At 37.0% G+C, this 18957-nt stretch overlaps 1 protein-coding gene across 2 annotated transcripts in view; it reads left to right on the top strand.

Moving 5' to 3' along the window:
- Positions 1–1082: 1082 nt before the first annotated feature.
- The window catches only part of Epha3 (EPH receptor A3), a 306595-nt gene continuing 288720 nt past the window's right edge, over positions 1083–18957 (top strand). For both annotated transcript variants that reach the window (XM_021185614.3, XM_021185613.3), the window contains exon 1: positions 1083–1265. In XM_021185614.3, coding sequence (XP_021041273.1) covers positions 1178–1265 — 88 coding nt within the window. In that variant the 5' untranslated portion in view covers positions 1083–1177. The remainder of the gene's footprint in view (positions 1266–18957) is intronic.

Here is an 18957-nt window from a genome sequence, read left to right as displayed (position 1 = left end):
GTTGAGAGGGTTGGTGAGGAATCATTTTCTGGGACCTATTTCAAAGATAATTCAAAAGAGATCTTAAAGTAGAAATTGGAAAAATTACATGGCTGAAGTAGATTGCAGTGAGGTTGCTCAGCATGAGACCGTTTATAACCATCGTGCAAAGTAATTTAAGAAAGTCCAAGGACATTGTTGTCTAGGAACTACTAGATTTTCAGCGTTAAAAGAGCAGTCTTCAAATATTCCCAGATTAGTGGCAGCCGGAAGGCTGAACAGGGAGCTATGACTTAATCTCCGAGTCTCACAAAACAGGAAAGTTCTATTGCTAGCTAGTTGTAGGCAGGAGCATTCATTGTTCAGGACTTTCGCTTTATATTGCAAACCCTGCAACCATCCGATGGAATGAGTGGCAGTCTGAAGCTATGGCTTTGGCTAGGATTGTTACTGTCCTGGGAGGGCAACAGCTATTTGCCAGTGTTCGGAACCTGACTGTGACCTCTCTGTTTCAGCTGAGATTGCTGTATCAAATGCCTTTAACAGCCCAATACCATGTGGTAGACTGAGCAGACTTTCTGATCTAGGATGTCTACTTTTATCTTGTTGAATCACTAAGAGAATTGTGAACACACAGAACACAGTAAAGGGATTAATTGTAATGGTCCTTGTCGTTCTACAATAATTGAATGAACGTCTTCCACTTTTAAAAACAATACTACTTTTTTGAACATTAGTTTCAACTCACAGTACCTCTAATAGGGATCTTTCAGAAATAGACAACTGATGAAGTATAGCAAACAAATAGCTGCCTTCCTGTGAAAACGGAATGGCTCCCAAGACTCTCCGTCGCTGTCGCTGTCCCAGCACAACTTCTGGCTTTCCTACCCCACAAGCAACACTCTCGACCTCCACCCCTCTGCGTTCTTCCGCAGCTCCGTGGAACGGAGCTGGCTGCCAGCCATGGGGCTGCCCTGCTCTTCTTCAGCGCCCGCTGGCGACGGCACTAGGACCCAGAGAAGTCCCCGAGCGGGGTTCGCAGAAAGGCAGCCAGACTCCTCCTTATCTCCAGTGTCAAACTTGACATCAGACTGCGAGCGGAGCATGGTAACTTCTCCAGCAATCAGAGCGCTCCCCCTCACATCAGTGGTATGCTTCGCGGAGATATGCTCCTCTCACTGCCCGGTGCACCAGCAACATGGATTGTCACCTCTCCATCCTCGTCCTGCTCGGCTGCTGCGTCCTCAGCTGCTCCGGAGAACTGAGCCCACAGCCTTCCAACGAAGGTAAGCCAGGTACCGCGCCGCTCCGGCTGGAGCGGAGCCCACAGCCCCCGGACGGCGCTGTTCCCCGAGATGCCCAGAAAGCAGTGGCAGCGAAAAGATTGTGTTTGCCCAGTAGCAATCCCAAAACACTTTTGGGGGATGTCTTGGCATTGTAGAAACCTTTAAAAAATAATAAATCTGTTTTTAATCTGATAGCGAGCGATTCAAGTGATTACCACATTTACCAATTTGAACCAGAAAGAAAGAAAACCTTCTTTTTTTTTTTCTTTTTTCTTTTTTTAACAACCCAGACTGTTAATTGCCAAATAGCCAAGGCAGTATTTTATTTTCTAATTATGACCATGTGGTTCTTTGAGAAGTTTCAAAGAAAAGGCTAGCCTGTCTTGAGATCCCGCGGTGTGTTTTAAAGATAATGACAGGTTGCTCCTGCTTAGACCCTTTGGCATTTATGAATGGACTGGAGAGAAGGAGGCTCGTTGGACCCGAGGTGTTTGAGTGCGCGCGTGTGTGCATGTGTTTATGTTACAACCGCCTTATTGAAGTGCTGTGGATCCCGCGGGGCGATGCTGTGCTCAGCGATACAGGTTCTCATGGGTAGCATATGCATGCCACATTATTAACAGCAGTGATGGTTGAAGGGATATACCGTGAGCTTAAGTTGGGTTCCTTTGTAAAACGGCCTTTCATACACATAGGAGGATGCATTTAATGATTGATTGATGATTAGCTCCTGGGTAGATACAGTAAATAACAGACTAGCAAATTAGAAAGAACAGTCATGGGTAGCTGACGGCATTTCCTTGATGCTGGATTAATTACTGTCCGTGTAACGGGCATCCTTGCATTCTCAATGGATCAAAGTGTAAAGCTAATATTGAGAATATTTGTTTTCGTGGGTACTGAGCGGACTCATGATATTTTTTTTCAGACTTTTCATTATCGAGTTTTAATGATTTGTGAATACAAACTCTTAAGACAACTTCTCTGAATAATTGATTGCCTTGCAGCAACACTTACAACTTTAATTTCCTCTTAATGATTTTGAACATTGAGAATTGTATCGAGCAAGTTAACAATAGAGAACAGCTGATGTGCAGGGAGCACAGTAGCTGTACAACACTCACTTAAAAACGTTTTGTAGAGCCAATGTTGTAGACATTATGCTTATGCCCATGTGAAAGAAAAATGTATGTAAGCCCATTAGTACAAAGACCGCTTCGCATGTTTGGTGACCCACTTTCACGCTAATGGGACAGTTTAATTTTCTTTCCTTAGTGCCTTGGCTGCCTTTATCAAGTCTGACTGGTTTTATTAATTTTTGTTTGCTTTTCAGTAGAGAAGTAGTGTTTTTTTTTTTTATTCTTTTCATCATGGAGATGGAAAAACTCATCTTTTCCACAAATCACTTATTTAGTAATACAAATTAAAATGTTCACTTAAAAATAATCTTCAGCCATTCTTGAAAAAATGGTCATCCTGAGTGGTCATCTGTGCATGAATAAGACAGCAGTATGTTAAATTGTTTTAAAATATTTTCTCAATATATTAAAATACTAACAATAACTAGAAAATAATATAACTGGCACTTTTATTTATTTATTTATTTATTTATTTATTTATTTATTTATTTTTGCTGAGTTGTCTTTTTCCAAATAGAATGTGTACAGACTTCCCAGACAATGATCTCACTGAATAGGTGATGTGCAGGATAGAGATGAACTTATGTTTATGGTCAACTTAACCTCACTTTAAATTGCAAATAATAATCATGATCATAATAACCTTAGTCTTATTTATACTCATATAAAAGCAATGCCTATTAATTTAGTGTAATAAGTATAATTAAATCTTAATTACCATTAAACCACTTTATATATGTATAATTGAATAGTGTATGTAAAGAGTCCTGTATAAATTAACACCATAGAGCTATAATGGTAAAAATACTTATAAAACTAATATAGTATTTAACTTGCTTAGCTGAAAGTTTTATGTATCTATTGTTCACAGGGTTGGTCTTTTCAGACACTATCATATGGCTGTCTCACTATCTTTACAAGGATAAAACAAAAGTTAACGTGATTAGTTTAAGTTAGATAACACTTCAATGAGACTTTAAATATTTATCAAATATCTTGGCCCTAAGCAGTTGAGTTGAGTCATATGGGAAGTGAAAATTTCTGATCTGTGCCACAATTTCCATGCAGTAAGCTGGACTCATAGATAGAGTTAAGATAAAGAGAACCAGATAATGTAGCTTTCCTATATAGCTAAGATAAAGTGAGCCAGTTAATGCTGCTTCCTTTTTTCATCAGTAGTTTGAAACCTAAAGCTATATAGGAAGAAGCTCTATAAACAGCTCTCTCTATATAAGAAAATAAATTATACTTGAAATATGATGCCTAACGTGCTTTAAAACTACAGAAAACCTGCAGCAACATATTTACTAACATACCTTCTCCTATCTATCATTGGATAGACATGACAAAATTGGATGAACAAAACCAGGCCATTGAGCTGATTGCTAAGAAACTCATCATTATGAGAGTTTAACAAACAAACAAACAAACAAAAAAATGAGATGGCTAAATAAAACTATTGAAATTCCAGGAGTCCAAAGTAAAGAAAAATAACTTAAGAGTTTGGTGTGAATGTTCCAGTTCATCAGTTAATTATGTGACTTTCTAATGTGATTTTGATCAAGCGACTCCAACTGCTACTTTGCCTCCATGGTCTTCTGGATAATATAGAGACGTATGATTCTGAGGATCCCTTAAAACCTTGCCTGGAGACCCACGCAGAAGGTAGTAAAGACTTTGTGAACAATGATCAGTTCTCTCCACTCACGTGGCATGAGAAGAAAATTCTACTGGGAAATCAGTTCCTTCTCAAAGTAACATTAGTACTGGACAGTTCTGTCAGGGACAGCCTTAGGCTCGTTCTGTTTCTTCCTTGCAGGGACTCAGATCATGGCAAACAGTAACTTTTGAAAGAGGTTAAAGCTTGATACAGAGTGGAGTGTTCAACCTTCCTTAGTTCACCCAACTTTACAACTGCATGAAGTACTCTCTATACATACTAAATACTTGTAGCTGTCTGAAGCAAAATGGACTGCTTATTCAATATTATATGCCACATATTCCATCGAACAGTCTCCACAAATTGTATTCACACTTACCCTTTGCATTATTTACACTGAAAATGAGAGGTTTTTTTTAATACAGTTCAGTAAAATTCAGTCCCCATACCTACTTCTTGCTGAGATACTCTTTTCTGTAGTGTGTTTGTGGGACACTGTCTCTGAAACGTTCTTCCTTTAACATAAATCTCTGCTAAGTACAAGAAACACTATGTGATTGTTGGGCAATTGATAGTAAAACTTGCCTATGAATGTATATACTTCTTATATGAATGTATATACTTCTCTTGGAGCAGTAGGCAAATGACACAATAAATATTTAAGTCACAGATTTTTCTCTTTGAAAATTTGTTCTTAATTGGCATCCCTTCAATGTATATATACTCTTACTCTCAAATAAAAACTCTCTGTGATTGAAACATTGAGAGCTAAGCTATCATGTCATCTTTATAGGCTTTTTTTTTTAAAGAGCTTACATTTGCTTTTAATAGCATTTCTTCATGCTAGACTAAATAATTGAATGCATTATACATTTCTGTAATTTAATAGTTCTCCTAATAGCTTGCCCCTCCACCCACCCCCAACGGTTATAACTGTGCTGTTTGCCTAAAGGTAGAAGAAACCTTAATTTCACTGCTTCATAACCCACAACAGTTAACACTTGACCTAGGTCATTAACAGGATTATCAGCAAATTTGTTTAAGCTTTTACTGACAATCTAAATTGCTATGATAATATTTTGACTGTGCCAAAAAAAGTAACTTCTTGTAACCTCTCAAAATTGATCATGAAATTAATTCATTTTGAATTTATATCTTCCTAAAGAATAATGTTGATATCATTAAATTCAAGTGAGGAAGTATTCACTTTAAGACCCAACTCACCTCAGTGTTGACATCCGTTCTTGTCAGAAGTAAAAAATTAGTTATCCCTTTAAAATATAAGTATTCTGGCAAGTATAGTGAATTTAGACAGACAAAACACCCTTGCCATAGCTATGTACATTTTCAGCTTTATGCTTTTTTTATACTGATTCTGTGATGGATACAATTTTTCTTCTCCCCGTAAAGTAAAAAGTTATGGGTAAAAGTCAGAAGTGACTGTACCTATAAATGTAAACACTATTGCTACAGGCTAAGTCAGTTATACTGTACAGAAATTTATCTTCTCCATGAATTAATAGAAACTGAAAGTTTCCATGAAAAAAATCAAAGCTAATATATACTCTTATAACAGAGTAGTATGCGATCATATTTTAAAAGTATTTATCAGTGTTTACTAACTTACGAGTGTTTACTAACTTGAGAAAGTTTCACATAAAGTTTTCTGCCCCTTGAATCTAACCATCATGGTATGTTCCTTGCTCATATAAAATGTAGCAGTTTAAACTTGATCTTTATATAAATTTAAAGTAATGATTCAATGAAATTCTTTATCTTGAATGTGTATTATCCCAATTTGAACATTAAAATTCCTGTATTTTCTTTATAGTCAAATCGCTTTTAATACTATTTCAAAATATTCCTTCCTTATAAAATATCCCTAAACGTTCAATTTTTTAGGGGAACTTCTTGGATTTTTTTTCCTGAACTAAAATATACACAACGTTTAAATATCAAATAATTAGTTACATATGCAAAGGGTTTTAAGGGAAAGCATATTTCTACAATATATTTGATTTAGTGACTTCAATAGAAATGGAAGCAGCAAGAAATGTTCTCGAAAGTTACATTTTCCAAGTCATAAAATCTTCAAGAAAGTATTAATAAAACTTTCCACAAATCATCAGAACTCGATAAGTTCTTACAGACAGTACTTACTTAGAATTCTGTGATGTGGGCTACCTTTGATTTGAGTCATTTTCCACTGGTTTTGTTTGGCATAAATACTAGATGTACAGAGAAATATGTATTTCTTGGAAGAATACTAACTTTTTAAAAAAATTTTTATCAAGATCTCTAGTTTTATTTTTTAACATGCACATTTGTCTGTAAATTATTCAATAAACTAATAAACTTGGCTCTTTAGTTCTTGCTTCAGAGAGATTGAGAGCAGATTTGGGTGTCTCTCTTTGGTTGTTTTAAGAGATCTGGATTTTATCACCACTGAGGGTCAGTAAGGGGCTTTTACCAAGTGTGCAAGTAGCTTTTCACACATTTTTCAAATAAAGGGTTGATTGGTGTGAAAGGTTTGTTATATTATTCTTCTAGGTATATAAAAAAACTGGGATTAAATATTTACTCTTCAAAAAATAGGAAGGAAAGAAAGAATTTTGCTGCAATGACTTCAAGAATAAAAACAGTGTTGCGATATTAATAAAACACAACAGTTTCCAAACCATTAATCCATCATTCTTGGAAGCCATTGCTCGTGTGTTCAAAGGACTGGATAGTTGTGTGCCCTTGATTTCAAACTCTGCAGTTGTGTTCGCGGCTGTCTAGTACCAGGTAGTTCTTTGAAAACCCTCCCCCCAAGAAAATTATGAACATCGGGAAGTTTTATTTTATCTCCTACGAGTTTTCTTGGGAATGCATTTTAAAAGGTAGTTCACTATAAAGAATGCTCATGCAAGCAAAACTAAATGAGCTGATTACAGAAATGGAGAGGAACACAGATTCTAAAGCCAAGGATAATATAATGCCATAAAATATCTTTATCACTTACATCACCTGGGTAAATTTTTATTAAATCCTTAAAACCTAGATTTAAAAAAAAATGGCATGTAGCTTTGTTTATTTCTCCTCTGAAGTTTACAGATTTACTTTTGCCCAGGAAAGTTTTAAAAGTGTGAGCAAAGCTTACTTTGAAAGCCTGGGCTCATGCACGTGGAGGGTGGATGGAATCAAAACCAGTTCAGCAAATAAAGGTTCAAACTTGAAATGACGTTATTAAACTGGAAACCCTGAATGTGCACAGCGCCCTCCACCCCCCTTCATTTTCTAAACCACGTCCCGCTGTTCTAGTCAAAGCAAAGGGTGAAAATCCACATAATCCAAACCAACATGGCGAACTGAGAATAATAGGTGAGGAAGGAGTCGGGAAACAAATCGCAGCACTGTACAAACAAACTGCTGTGAACAATCTTCCTCCCGGACAGGGGTGGTCAAAGGAGGAGGTGAGTGCGCCTCTTTGCATCCTGTTGCCTACATTTGATAAGACACTGCCATTTAAGTTGCAAAACTGTGTGCCCTAGTAAAATTTTAGCACTATGGCTCTTTACAGGGAGTAACTGTTAGGTGGCCACAAAGGAATCAGGCACCCTCGCTGCCATCACACCCCCGCCAGGGTGTCTTAATCCCTATCTACTTGAAAAGGGACTAGTAGAGCCAAGGAAGCCATGTCGCTTCGCTCCTCAGTCCCGTTTACTGTTTTCTTATTAAAACCCAGCCAGTGAGTGAAGCGGCCAGCTGTAAGCCCTCCAGGGCCAGGGAACACTTCCAGCAGTTTCCCCTCAATCGGGTACCGAAGTCAGTGCCTGGAGCGCGGCGCGGAGCCCGGATGGCCATGGAACGATGGAGGGATGCTGGCTGCTTTGGTCACCTGGCATCCCGTGGCTCGCTCTGCGCCGGCTCCTCTGGACGACTGCGCCCACAGCAGCCGAAGAGCTCCTGGAAGCAGAACTCCTCTGACTGTTTCTTTAGGAAGGAAGCTAGCAAGCATCTTGCAACCAACGCGCGCCCTCTGCCTGCAGCCTCTGAGCTGCTGCCGCCGCGCCGCGCCGCGCCGCACCGCTCTACCCCACCTGGCCGCCACCTGCACCGGATCAGGCACAGGGAGAACGAGACCCACCCCCACCTCCCAACCCCCTGTACCCCAGCAAGTCCAGATCTTCGCAGGAGACCACAGATCTCAGATTTCCTTGCTGCTTCCTCCGGTGGCTGTCAACCAGACCTTTCAATCTGGCATCTGGAGGTGGCGTGGTAGTGTCTTTTCTGTCTACCTTCCTCTACCCACCGGGTGACTTAGGGAGAGAGGAGGGGGAGGGTAGGAGTCCAGCAGAGTTTCCTGCAAGGTTCGAAAAGCACCTCTTCATTTACTGAAAGCAGAGACCTCTGATTACCCGACTGTCCTGTTGGCTGCTCTCTGACCCTCCTTGCTATTTCTTACTCTCTCCACAGTGTGTTCTCCCCACTCCCGTTTCTAAATAAAGGGATTGTTTTGCTTTTTCAGTGTTCTTTAAAGTTACCTGCAGGTGCATCCACCTTTAATCCCTTCCTCACGCTAAAGGAGTGTTCCATAAGCCTTCCTGCTCCTACTCAGAGTGCCCTGGTGCCCCTCCCCCAAACCACCCCTCTCTCAGATTGGTACCATTTTTGTTGGTTTGTTTCCTTCGGAGTTTGAAGATCAACTTGAAACATAGAGTGTTTCTTCAAAGTGGAGTAATCCGAGTAGATTCACGGTTTACTGCCGCTTTTATTTTTGTGACTGTGTGTCTTCAATATTCTTCTTAAATAATGGCTGAATCCAGTGTGGTTTAAATGTCCTTTCCTCCACTGGGGTTGCAACCTCACTGTCCAGTGGTCTTTTTCATCCATCCCTTACTGAAGCCTTACATCAACCACACCTAACATACATCATACATATTAGGGCATTTCTTACATACAACTGAGGAAACATCCCAGCAACACACCACTGGATCCAGGCTCCATCTTGTCTCTGGGTCTTCACTTTGACATTTCTCCTCTCTACAAATCCTGGTTATCTGTAAAGAGTCCTTTCATCCCAGAACAATACTAGATTGTCACCCCTGCTCTCTGTGGCTGAACTAATTTGTTTTTGTGACTTTGCAAAATTAACTTCAAAATGTTGAGAACTTTTGGCCGGAGAAATTAAGTTAAATCAGTAAGAGGACTTTGAACTTCCTAAGCGAGGACACGCATAGATCCTGAATCTCTGTAAATTACTTAAACTGATGACTCTCTGTAAGGTAGGGGAAGTTGATGCAGACAGTAGTCCCTAAGGCCTATGGAGCCTTTCCTTCACTTATCTTGGCCTTTGCTTTCTTCTCACTCAAACACCACATGCCTCACCCTGAAATAAAGATTTTCCCAGATTCCACAGACAAAAAACAAACAAACAAACAAACAAACACAAACAAAAAAGAAAGGGAAAATGTGAGAAGATTGTCACCATAACCAGGGTGTGATTATTGACAGGTTTTGTCTTTGTATCCCAAGAATGGAGTGTGGCTTGACTCCGGGAGTTGTCACAGAAAATCAGGACGAGGGAAAAATAGAGCATGCTCCAAAATGTAGGTGCAGCTCCCTGTGGGAAATTCTCCGATTTGAGAGATTTTTTAAAAAAAATAATACTTAAGATGAAAAAAATTAAAATTAAGTTATTTGTCTTTGTTTACATTAAAAAATACTTGTAGCTTGTTTAAGAGAGTTAACATGGTAGCTAAAAGAGTACTTTGTAAAGTAGCAAATTAAGTATGGAGCAATTTGCTTTTCATGGGGAATTTCAACACACATGTTCAGCTTTAATTGACGCAATAAATTCCCTGTACCTGCCAAAGAACAAAAATAGTGTATTGATGACATCAGGCTTCTAAGTAGACGAGCAAGCTGCCTTTAAGTGTCTTTCTTCTGTTGCTGAAATGTCAATGTATAACTTTTAAACATGTTAGTTAATGATTTTTTTTTTTGAAACATGGTCTAATGTAGCCCAGGCTGGCTTTGAACTCTTGACCTTTTTTACATGTGCTGGAATTGGAGAAGTGGGCCACTGCTTCTGGTTTAACTTAAAATTTCTAGTGCGTTGTCTGTTATACACTGTGTTCTTGCAGAGGATCCAGCCACCCAGCCACTGGCAAATGAGAAAGCCTTAGCAGATAGCTCTCTTTCCCACCCTTACATCTGGAAAATAACTCAGCAATTTTTTCCCCTCAAATGTGGTTCTTAAAATTCATGTATGGATTTGAATAACGCTTCCAAATCAAAGGAAATGTAAGCTTGACTTAAAAAACCCAGTCCTTCATGTGAGTTTATAAAACCATTGCATTCTGTTATTAAGTATTTAATAACATATGAAATTAATACTTATGGAAATCTGGCCTTTATAATACCTCTGAAATGTATGTCTTTTTATAGGTCTAAGGCTTAAAATTAAATTATTAAACAAAATGAATTAAATACATAAAAATTCCCAAACTGAGTTTTATTGTTTTATTTGCTCTCAAAACAACAGTCTTGGCCAATTATGTAACCGAACCTTGTAACCTACTGAGGTAACTTGGAAAACAGCATTCAGGTTGGTGGCTAAGAGGTACATTTGGCAAAGGTCAGAATTATTTCCTGTAGAAGTTATGAAGAGGTTAAACTAACTTTTCTCCAATAATAATTAAGAGTGCTAGACGAAGAAGCCCACTAGGCCCTAGTGACATTGAAACGTTCCCTGTCTTTTAAAAAATATAAGATTCCCAATTTGTACATCTTTGCTGTCAAAGTTGGCTGGTTTCTGATCACTAGAAAACTTAACATTTCAAGTCTCCCTCAGAATACATTCAGGAAATAGCCTCACATGATAGTAGTGTGCGCCCTTTCTGGTTTGCAAACCTGGTTTAGCTAATGAGTCTATCTTTTGAGGAGTAAAGTTATGACATTCTTTTATAAGGATAGATCTTGATGCAAAAGATGGCAGACAATGTTCACACTGAGAAGTCAGGCAGAGGAACTAATTTGCAATGGCTTCCATTTGGCTCATTTGACTAATCCTTAAGATAAGCAGAGCACTGCTCTGAGGAAAAGTCTGTTTGCAGCACAAGCTCTGTGTGTGTGTGTGTGTGTGTGTGTGTGTGTGTGTGTGTGGCCAATCAGAGGGTTCTCTTACCAAACTGAAATGTTCCCATACTGTGGCTAAAATGTTATAGATGAGTATGTTTGTTATGGACACAAGATGTATAAAATTTATTCTGGAAAACAAATTGCTAATGAGATTAAAAATTAAAAGAACTGTTGTTTGTCATAGTCTCATCTTGATCTTTCCCCTTTACAGTCTGTAATAATGACAATATTCCCACAAATATGCCAAAGCAATTTAAGGTAGGTTTTGCTTTTTAAGACTGAAAAAAATTAAAATTATTACCCCAAGTATAGCAATAAATTAAAATTCTGCCCCTTTATTAAATATGAAAATCCTATTAAATTTAACAACTGTGAAATACTAGAAATACTTTTTTTTAAAGCCTACTATTTTTCTCTTGATTTATTTTCTCTGTGTTACCATAGATAAGACTCATTTACATTTGGTAAATCAAAGGAAAAACTCAGAATTTTTACTGTGTGTTATCAACATGTCTGGCCTAGACTACCCCTTTAATGTCCTTGTTTTATGAAAAACAAATTCTTCCCTGTGTATTTCAGGTGACTGAGCTGGTTAATTTAATCTATAATGACAATAATAGTTTCTCTATATTCTAAAGTACAATTGCCCTTCTTAAACAATCGTACATTGTAAACTATACCATTTTCTCACCATTGAAAGTGATATTTAAAATCATTTTAAGTGTGAGAAGACTTTTATAACTCAGAAAAATAAAATAAAATAAAATTTCTAGTACTTAAATTGTTTTTCTCTGAAAAAAAATCACCTTTGGAAGTTATGAATATTTTGTTATATGACTAACCTTGTGACTATTGTAGATTTATTATAATTAATGTTAATCATAAAAAGTTTAGAGTCCTTCGACTGTAGCAATATCTCAGTGGTTAAAAATACTCAACTTTCTTTTCTTTTTAATTTTATTTAATCTTTTTTTTTTCACTCCAGATATTATCCCCCACCTGGTCCACCCTCTGACTGTTTCCCATCCCATTCCTCCTCCCCCAGAGGATCCATCCACTAGGATGTCCCCACCCCCTAACCCAGACTCCACCAGACCTCTAAACTCCCTGGGACCTCCAGTCTCTTGTGGGTTAGGTGCATCTTCTCCGACTGAACCCAGAACCGCAGTCCTCTGCTGTGTATGTGTTGGGGGCCTCATATCTGGTGGTGTATGCTGCCTGGTTGGTGGTCCAGTGTCTGAGACATCTCGGGGGTCCAGGTTAACAGAGGACCAAAGTTCAGTTCTCAACACATTCAGCGTGGCTCACAATCACATGACATGTAACACTAGTTCCAGGGAATCTGATTTTCTCTTCTAGAAAACTCAAGGTCCTGCACACATGTGGGACACGTATGATCACACAGACACACAAATACACACATAAATAAATAAATAAATAAAAGTCTGGAATCATAAACTCAATTTCAAACTTGCAGTTTTGGAAGCTGTTAAGAAGAACAATAAAAAGTGAGATACACTAAATTTCTTATTCTACAGGAACTCAGCTTTCATAGTTACAATACTGTGCTTATGTCTATTTACCAAGACTTTGCAGATAATGGTTGGTTTCAGACTAGAATTTGGAAATATTGTAAGCTCTGATATGCTCCATGCCTGTGTAAATATTAGTTCTGGTGGAAAAGATGAGCCTAGGATGATGTTCTTAGATAAAAATTATGCAATGTACATATGTAATATGAAACAGTGAAAATCCTGACACAAATCCTCAGAGGATGTATTTCTGTTGCCAATTCAGCACCTAGAAAAGTTAAATTATTTGCTGTATGTCATTTGACAGAGATGAGTATAACTAAACATTTTAGATTCTATGGCAAGTTTCTAGATTTTAATAATTTAAGTAAGTTCCTAATTGTAAAACGTCAGTTTGAAAAGCTGAATACTGAGAACAATTCCCAGCAAGCAGAGATGTAAGGTGAACGAACGTAAGTTCAGTGTTGGATATGCATGCATGCATGTGTTCATGTGAGAATATTGGGAACACATGGGGCCGACACAAAGGGACCATCCCAAACTAGAAGCTTCTGCAGGCCCTCTTCACAATGTAATTATACTAGCAAGAAAAACCACACTCAAATCCGTTTGAACTCTACCTTCCCTTTCATCAGTAAATTCAATGTTTTCTGACTGTCCCAGCAGTCAGTTTGATATATTCCATTGACACCGTAATCCCCAAATTTGAAGAAAATGGCTGGAGTTTTGAAATAGATGGGTCTTCTGTAGACTATTATAAATATCCAAACGTATTCCACACACACACACACACACACACACACACACACAATGTACTGTTTATGTGTGTCTATAGCTATCACTCAAATTTGTATTGCCTTTAGCAAAATCCATAACACATGACTTTTAAATACCTTCCCGAATATCAAGAAGTCAAAGCTGTACTCCTTTCTAGTTTTTCCAGATATTGAAAATACTTTATCTATAATGAAATTAACTTCTTTTGCAAAAAAAAGTGTAAGGAAATATTACAATATCCAGAGCTTATTCCTAAATTGAAATGTAATTTCTTTCCTTACCACAGTTTTACTTCTGTTGCTAAAGTTTAGATTCCTTACGTCCGAGGAATTTCCATGAACTTTTTAGTATTTCTAAAAAGTGTTATATTAGAGAGGTTCTATCCTAATCTCACAGCCATCTCTCAGACTCCGACTCAAGAGAACTTTGACTTCACATCTGAAGGTTGATAATCAAGCTTTTGAGATTTTGATTAAAACATGCCAAGGTAGCCTTCTTTTATAAGATAAAGATAGTATATTCATTTAGGTATTCAAACATGCTCTTTGCCTTCATTATTGTTTTTAATAACATGATTGAATAATGTTTCTAGTTTTCACATTCTAATCTTTCAATGTCCTTTTCTGAGTTAAAAGTTGTTTTGTTTCTAGAACATTTCAAAAGGAAGTGTGCATTGAAAATATGCCACTGATACTTAAGGATTGAAATTGAATTGTTAGACATATTTTAGAAAATAGGTCTAAACTGAAAATGTATCTAAATTACTCATACTTACTTACAAATAAGTTGCCAGCGTGCAGAAACAGAAACCTAATATTTGTGACGGTTTCAACAATTGGGGTTGTTCATTTACTGCAACTTCACTGACAAAGATTCCAATAGTTTATAGGAAAAGATTATTTGAGTTTTTCATAGCTTCGTGGTTGCTCATTAGCATTGCCAGTGTATATCCTTAGGAACGTTTTTTTTGATTAGAAGAGGAAAACAGGGGAAAATCTGCTATGCTTAAAAATAGTATAGTTTACACCTGTGTAAGTGTCTGTAGCAAGTGCAATTTGGGTTGTTATCTCCTGGAACCATATAATCAGTTAAACAGGAAGTCTTGTCGTGAGACTGTGTTTTCATTTAGCGGCTTCCTCCCTGCTATTTGTAAAGGTTTAGATGAAGAACATAATTGCAGTTCCTTTAACAATTAAGTTCTCCATAGAGATAAATCCAGATTTTTTTTAAAGAATTAAACTTAGTAAGAACAATAAATTTCTAGTGTATGTTCTTATCCACAATTCTGTATTACATACAAAAATTCACAATGGTAGCATGTAATGAAAGGTAACTTAAGGCAAAAAAAAAAAAAAAGAGAAGAAAAAAGAAAAACCAGAAATGTTAAGAATTGTTTTTTAAATAAATATTTTATCTAGAAATGTGAGAATTAGTCTTAACTAAATATCTATAGGACAATATATACATTAAGTTTAACATAGGTTTCTCAGAGGTTTACATGCAAAAGAATTGGTATACAATAATTAAAATGTTCTATAGTGTCATTAACATGTTAGCAGTTGTTAGTTGAAGCATAGCATCTCTATTAAAACAGTCTGTTATGTTTACAAAAGTAAAATTACTACCAAGTATAGCAAAGAAGCATTTAAACAAAAAAGATTTAAAAATAATAGATAAATCCAGGTTGAAATATATCAGAAACAGACTTTTCTAAATTTCTTCTCAATAGACTATCGCAAAATGTACGCATAAACTAGGACAAAAAAAGCTGAGATATAGTTAACTTTTGCTCAAAATATAAACCATGAATTTTTAATTCCATATTATTTATGACAGAGAGTTACACAGTAATTTACAACACCAGGAATTAAATGTGTCCCTTTCTGCGTCTTTTTCTTCTGTTTGGGCTGCTTACCTATCATTTAGAAGCAGATTATAGGGTCCTTCTGGTCTCTGTAGCCTAAACCAAGCGTATGTTCTTTATCATAAAAGAAAGTGATGAAAACGATAAAGATAAGTGCATAAAAATGTGGCTTGTGTATGCAAGGTGTTGATGTGGACAGAGAGAAAGTCATTATTCTTTACTCAAAGCAAAAGGGAATGAAAAGATGCTCTTGTCTTTGGTTGTCGTGATTTTGTAGGTATTTGTATTGGCTATAAACACTGCATATAAGTGAAGGCTTACAAGAAAATGTCTATTATTATAGAAATCTAAAATCCTTTAGCTATTATAGCTAGATGTCCACTTTGAAATGATTATTTGATAATTATAAGTAATGCAATATTTTCATGCAATGAAACCCTTATGTCACCACAAAGTGTATTGATAGTGCTACTAGACAATTGAAAAAATCTGCCTCAAGAATAGAGTGTGTCATTTAACTTTTACAATTTTTAATGCTGTTTGTACCCAGCTGCACGTAGAGTGTCCGGTTGTGAATATTAAGTTAACTGTCAATCTTTGGAAGTGGGCAAGAAGCCATTCTGAATCAGATGTTAGATTGTCCTTCAAAACAAAGTTAATATATTCATGGATTCTAAAGAGTGGAAACTCCAAAGATTTATGTCAAAAGATTTTAATCATGCACATATCTGACATTATCTATTTTAACTTTTAATTCTAATGCCTGCAATTTTAAACCTGGAGATGTATCCCAGTGGTAGAATATTTTCATAGCTTTTATGAGGCCTTGCAATCTAAAGTCTGTAAAACAAAAAGAAAAGAGTCAATAAAAAGAGGTCTTTTGATAGGAGAATGCATTTCTATTAATAAGAGAAGTTAGGGCAGTTGTCTATGATGTCATAAATGAACTTCTTCATGATTCTGAGGACCAATTCTTGGGCCTCATGGAGACACCATGGAGAAACATCTCTGGCCAGGAAGAAAATTTAGATTGAATCTCTCCTTTGTGTGAGAGGACAGGAAAAGAAAATGAATGGTGGCCACCAGGAGTCCCAAGTCAACTGTGCAGTGCAGTGGACGTGTGGCAGTAATATTAGAGGCAGGGGTGGACAGGTGGCTCCTCCCCTTTGCAGAAGTTCTTCCCCCTTTTTTATTAGATATTTTCTTCGTTTACACTTTAAATGCTTTCCTCCCTCCCCTTGCTTCCCAACCCACCCATGCCTGCTTCCTGGCCCCGGAATTCTCCTACACTGGGGCATAGAACCTTCACAGGACCAAGGTCCTCTCCTCCCATAGATGACTGACTAGCCCATCCTCTGCTACATATGCAGTTGAGCCATGAGTACCACCATGTGTTTTCTTTGGTTGGTGGTTTAGTCCCAAGGAGCTCTGAGGGTACTGGTTAGTTCATATTGTTGTTCCTCCAACTTGAGTTCATTTACTTTGGATGGATTTCTTACCAATTTAGTCAATTATAACATGGGAACTGTTTAAATGCACATTTCTGTGGGTCTACCTGGTCTCACATTTGTGCCAAACAGTCATGTGCAAGTGAAGATGGCCTCTCCATCTTGGGAATGTAAGCCCCTTGCCCAGATATGCACCTGTATTTAAAAGTGTTAAAACTACAGATAGCAAAAGTGTAAAAAAAAAATTTACTACTAGACTTAAAAGAGATTTCTAAATAAAACTTTATTGCCAAACCCTTAATTGCCATATTAAGATCTTAATACAATCTTAATATTAAGAAATATTTCCAACTTAAAAATATCGTCAATTAAAAACTTAATATGGGTCACATAGCTCCTTGAGTAGGAAATATTCTAACATTACTAAAATAATGTGTTTTCATATTACATACCAATAATATTTAGAAATCCTTTCATTAAAATTTGAAATATGCTAAAGAGTAACTTACATTTCTTGTAAGTAACTGGCATGAGGCAGACATTAGAGTTAAGCAATTCACAGGAGCCTAACAACTTTCAGGAACAATTCCCTAACCTTTTGTTAAAATTCAAGTTGGGATTATAACTTTTCTAGAAATGAAAACAATTCGTTCCTATTAACAACTTGGGTTTTACGTTCAGACTACAGCATTTAGATATTTAGAGAATTTAGATAGTTAACTTCTCCCCCTGGAATTTGAACAGTGGTAACACTGGAGAAGAAATTATAGGATGTTCATATATTTTGAGAGGAGAATGCATCAATACCTAACCTATGAGAATTAAAACTATATGTTTCTTTTACAACTTAGTCAAGATGTGCCAGAAAACTCACACTCAGGTTTACTCTCAAATCTACCCAACTTTATTTACTTATCTCAGGAAGATTGTGTTCACTATAAAAGGACCACTAGCATGTAACTAGAGATTTGTTATGGAATTACCAACTCCAATTAACTTTAAAGTGTTTACGATTCCTAGACCGTTTTGTTCTCATCTGGATACAAACACAGGGCACCTTATAAACCTAAATGAAGAACTTTTAAAAAGATTTTTGATGTCAGCTAGTCTCCACCATTAGATCATGTGTTGACAGTTGATTATAAATACAATTCAGTGGAATTGTTGCTCCACGTAGTAATTTTACAAGAACACTGGCTCCATAGCTTGTGATAAACTCGTGGTGGTTCAAAGTATATTTATATCATTGGATTAGTACAGTGATATTTTATGATAATCATGCTTGGCTGAATTAAATGCTTGATAGATAACAGCACAAAAATTGTGAGTAATGGAGTTTTTGCTTTTACTGACCATTAATTAAGCACACTAAAAATGTGACATATGTGGTATTATGTGGCATTATTATGTATTGTGGATTATTTCTTCATTGAGCAGAATCCAATTTCAAATATGATTAATCTGGTATTTTTCCCTCTTCATTAATACCAGCAACTATCCTTGAGCCTTAGGTGCAAGAGTTTTGTTGCAGATGTAGAAGCTGGGGCTGGACTTCATAACTCTCCATTTTGAGTGGCTGTGGTGTTTATAATAGTATTCATGTTTTGCAGAGTGATTTCCTTGATGAGGTGTGAAGACTACACTTATCTGTGGGCATGAGGAAAGATATTTAGAATGTTGTAATAAATTGTGCTGGTTTAATAAATAGCAGTAGATTCTTCTTAAAAATCCATGAGATCACTAGCCCTGGATAGTTGACTAAGTTCCCTCTCTCAGATTCATTTTTTTTTTTTCATTTGTTGAAGGAAATTCAACAGGAGAGCTGGTAGTTACCACCAAGGTATACATGCCACTACCACAACCTTCGGGGTAGTGTGCCATGCTTCATCAATGTTTTTCATAGGATCACACCTGAGTAGAATTTTTGGTTGTTTCCCTGCTTCACAATCTTGCATGTCTCCATTTGCTACCATAGAAGACAATCCTGAAGAGGAGGCTTCCCTGTCAAGTGTAACTCAGGGGCATATGGACTGTTTCTTAAGCATGGTATTTTAGAGTTTCATTGCTGTGAAGAGACACTGTGACCAAGGCGACTCTTATAAAGACAAATATTTACTTTGGGATGGCTTACAGTTTCAGAGGTTCAG

This window comes from Mus caroli, unplaced genomic scaffold (assembly GCF_978045245.1).
Source record: "Mus caroli unplaced genomic scaffold, Mus_caroli_1 scaffold_17, whole genome shotgun sequence".
Classification (NCBI taxonomy): Eukaryota; Metazoa; Chordata; class Mammalia; order Rodentia; family Muridae; genus Mus; species Mus caroli.
This window is presented reverse-complemented; position numbering and strand designations above follow the sequence as displayed.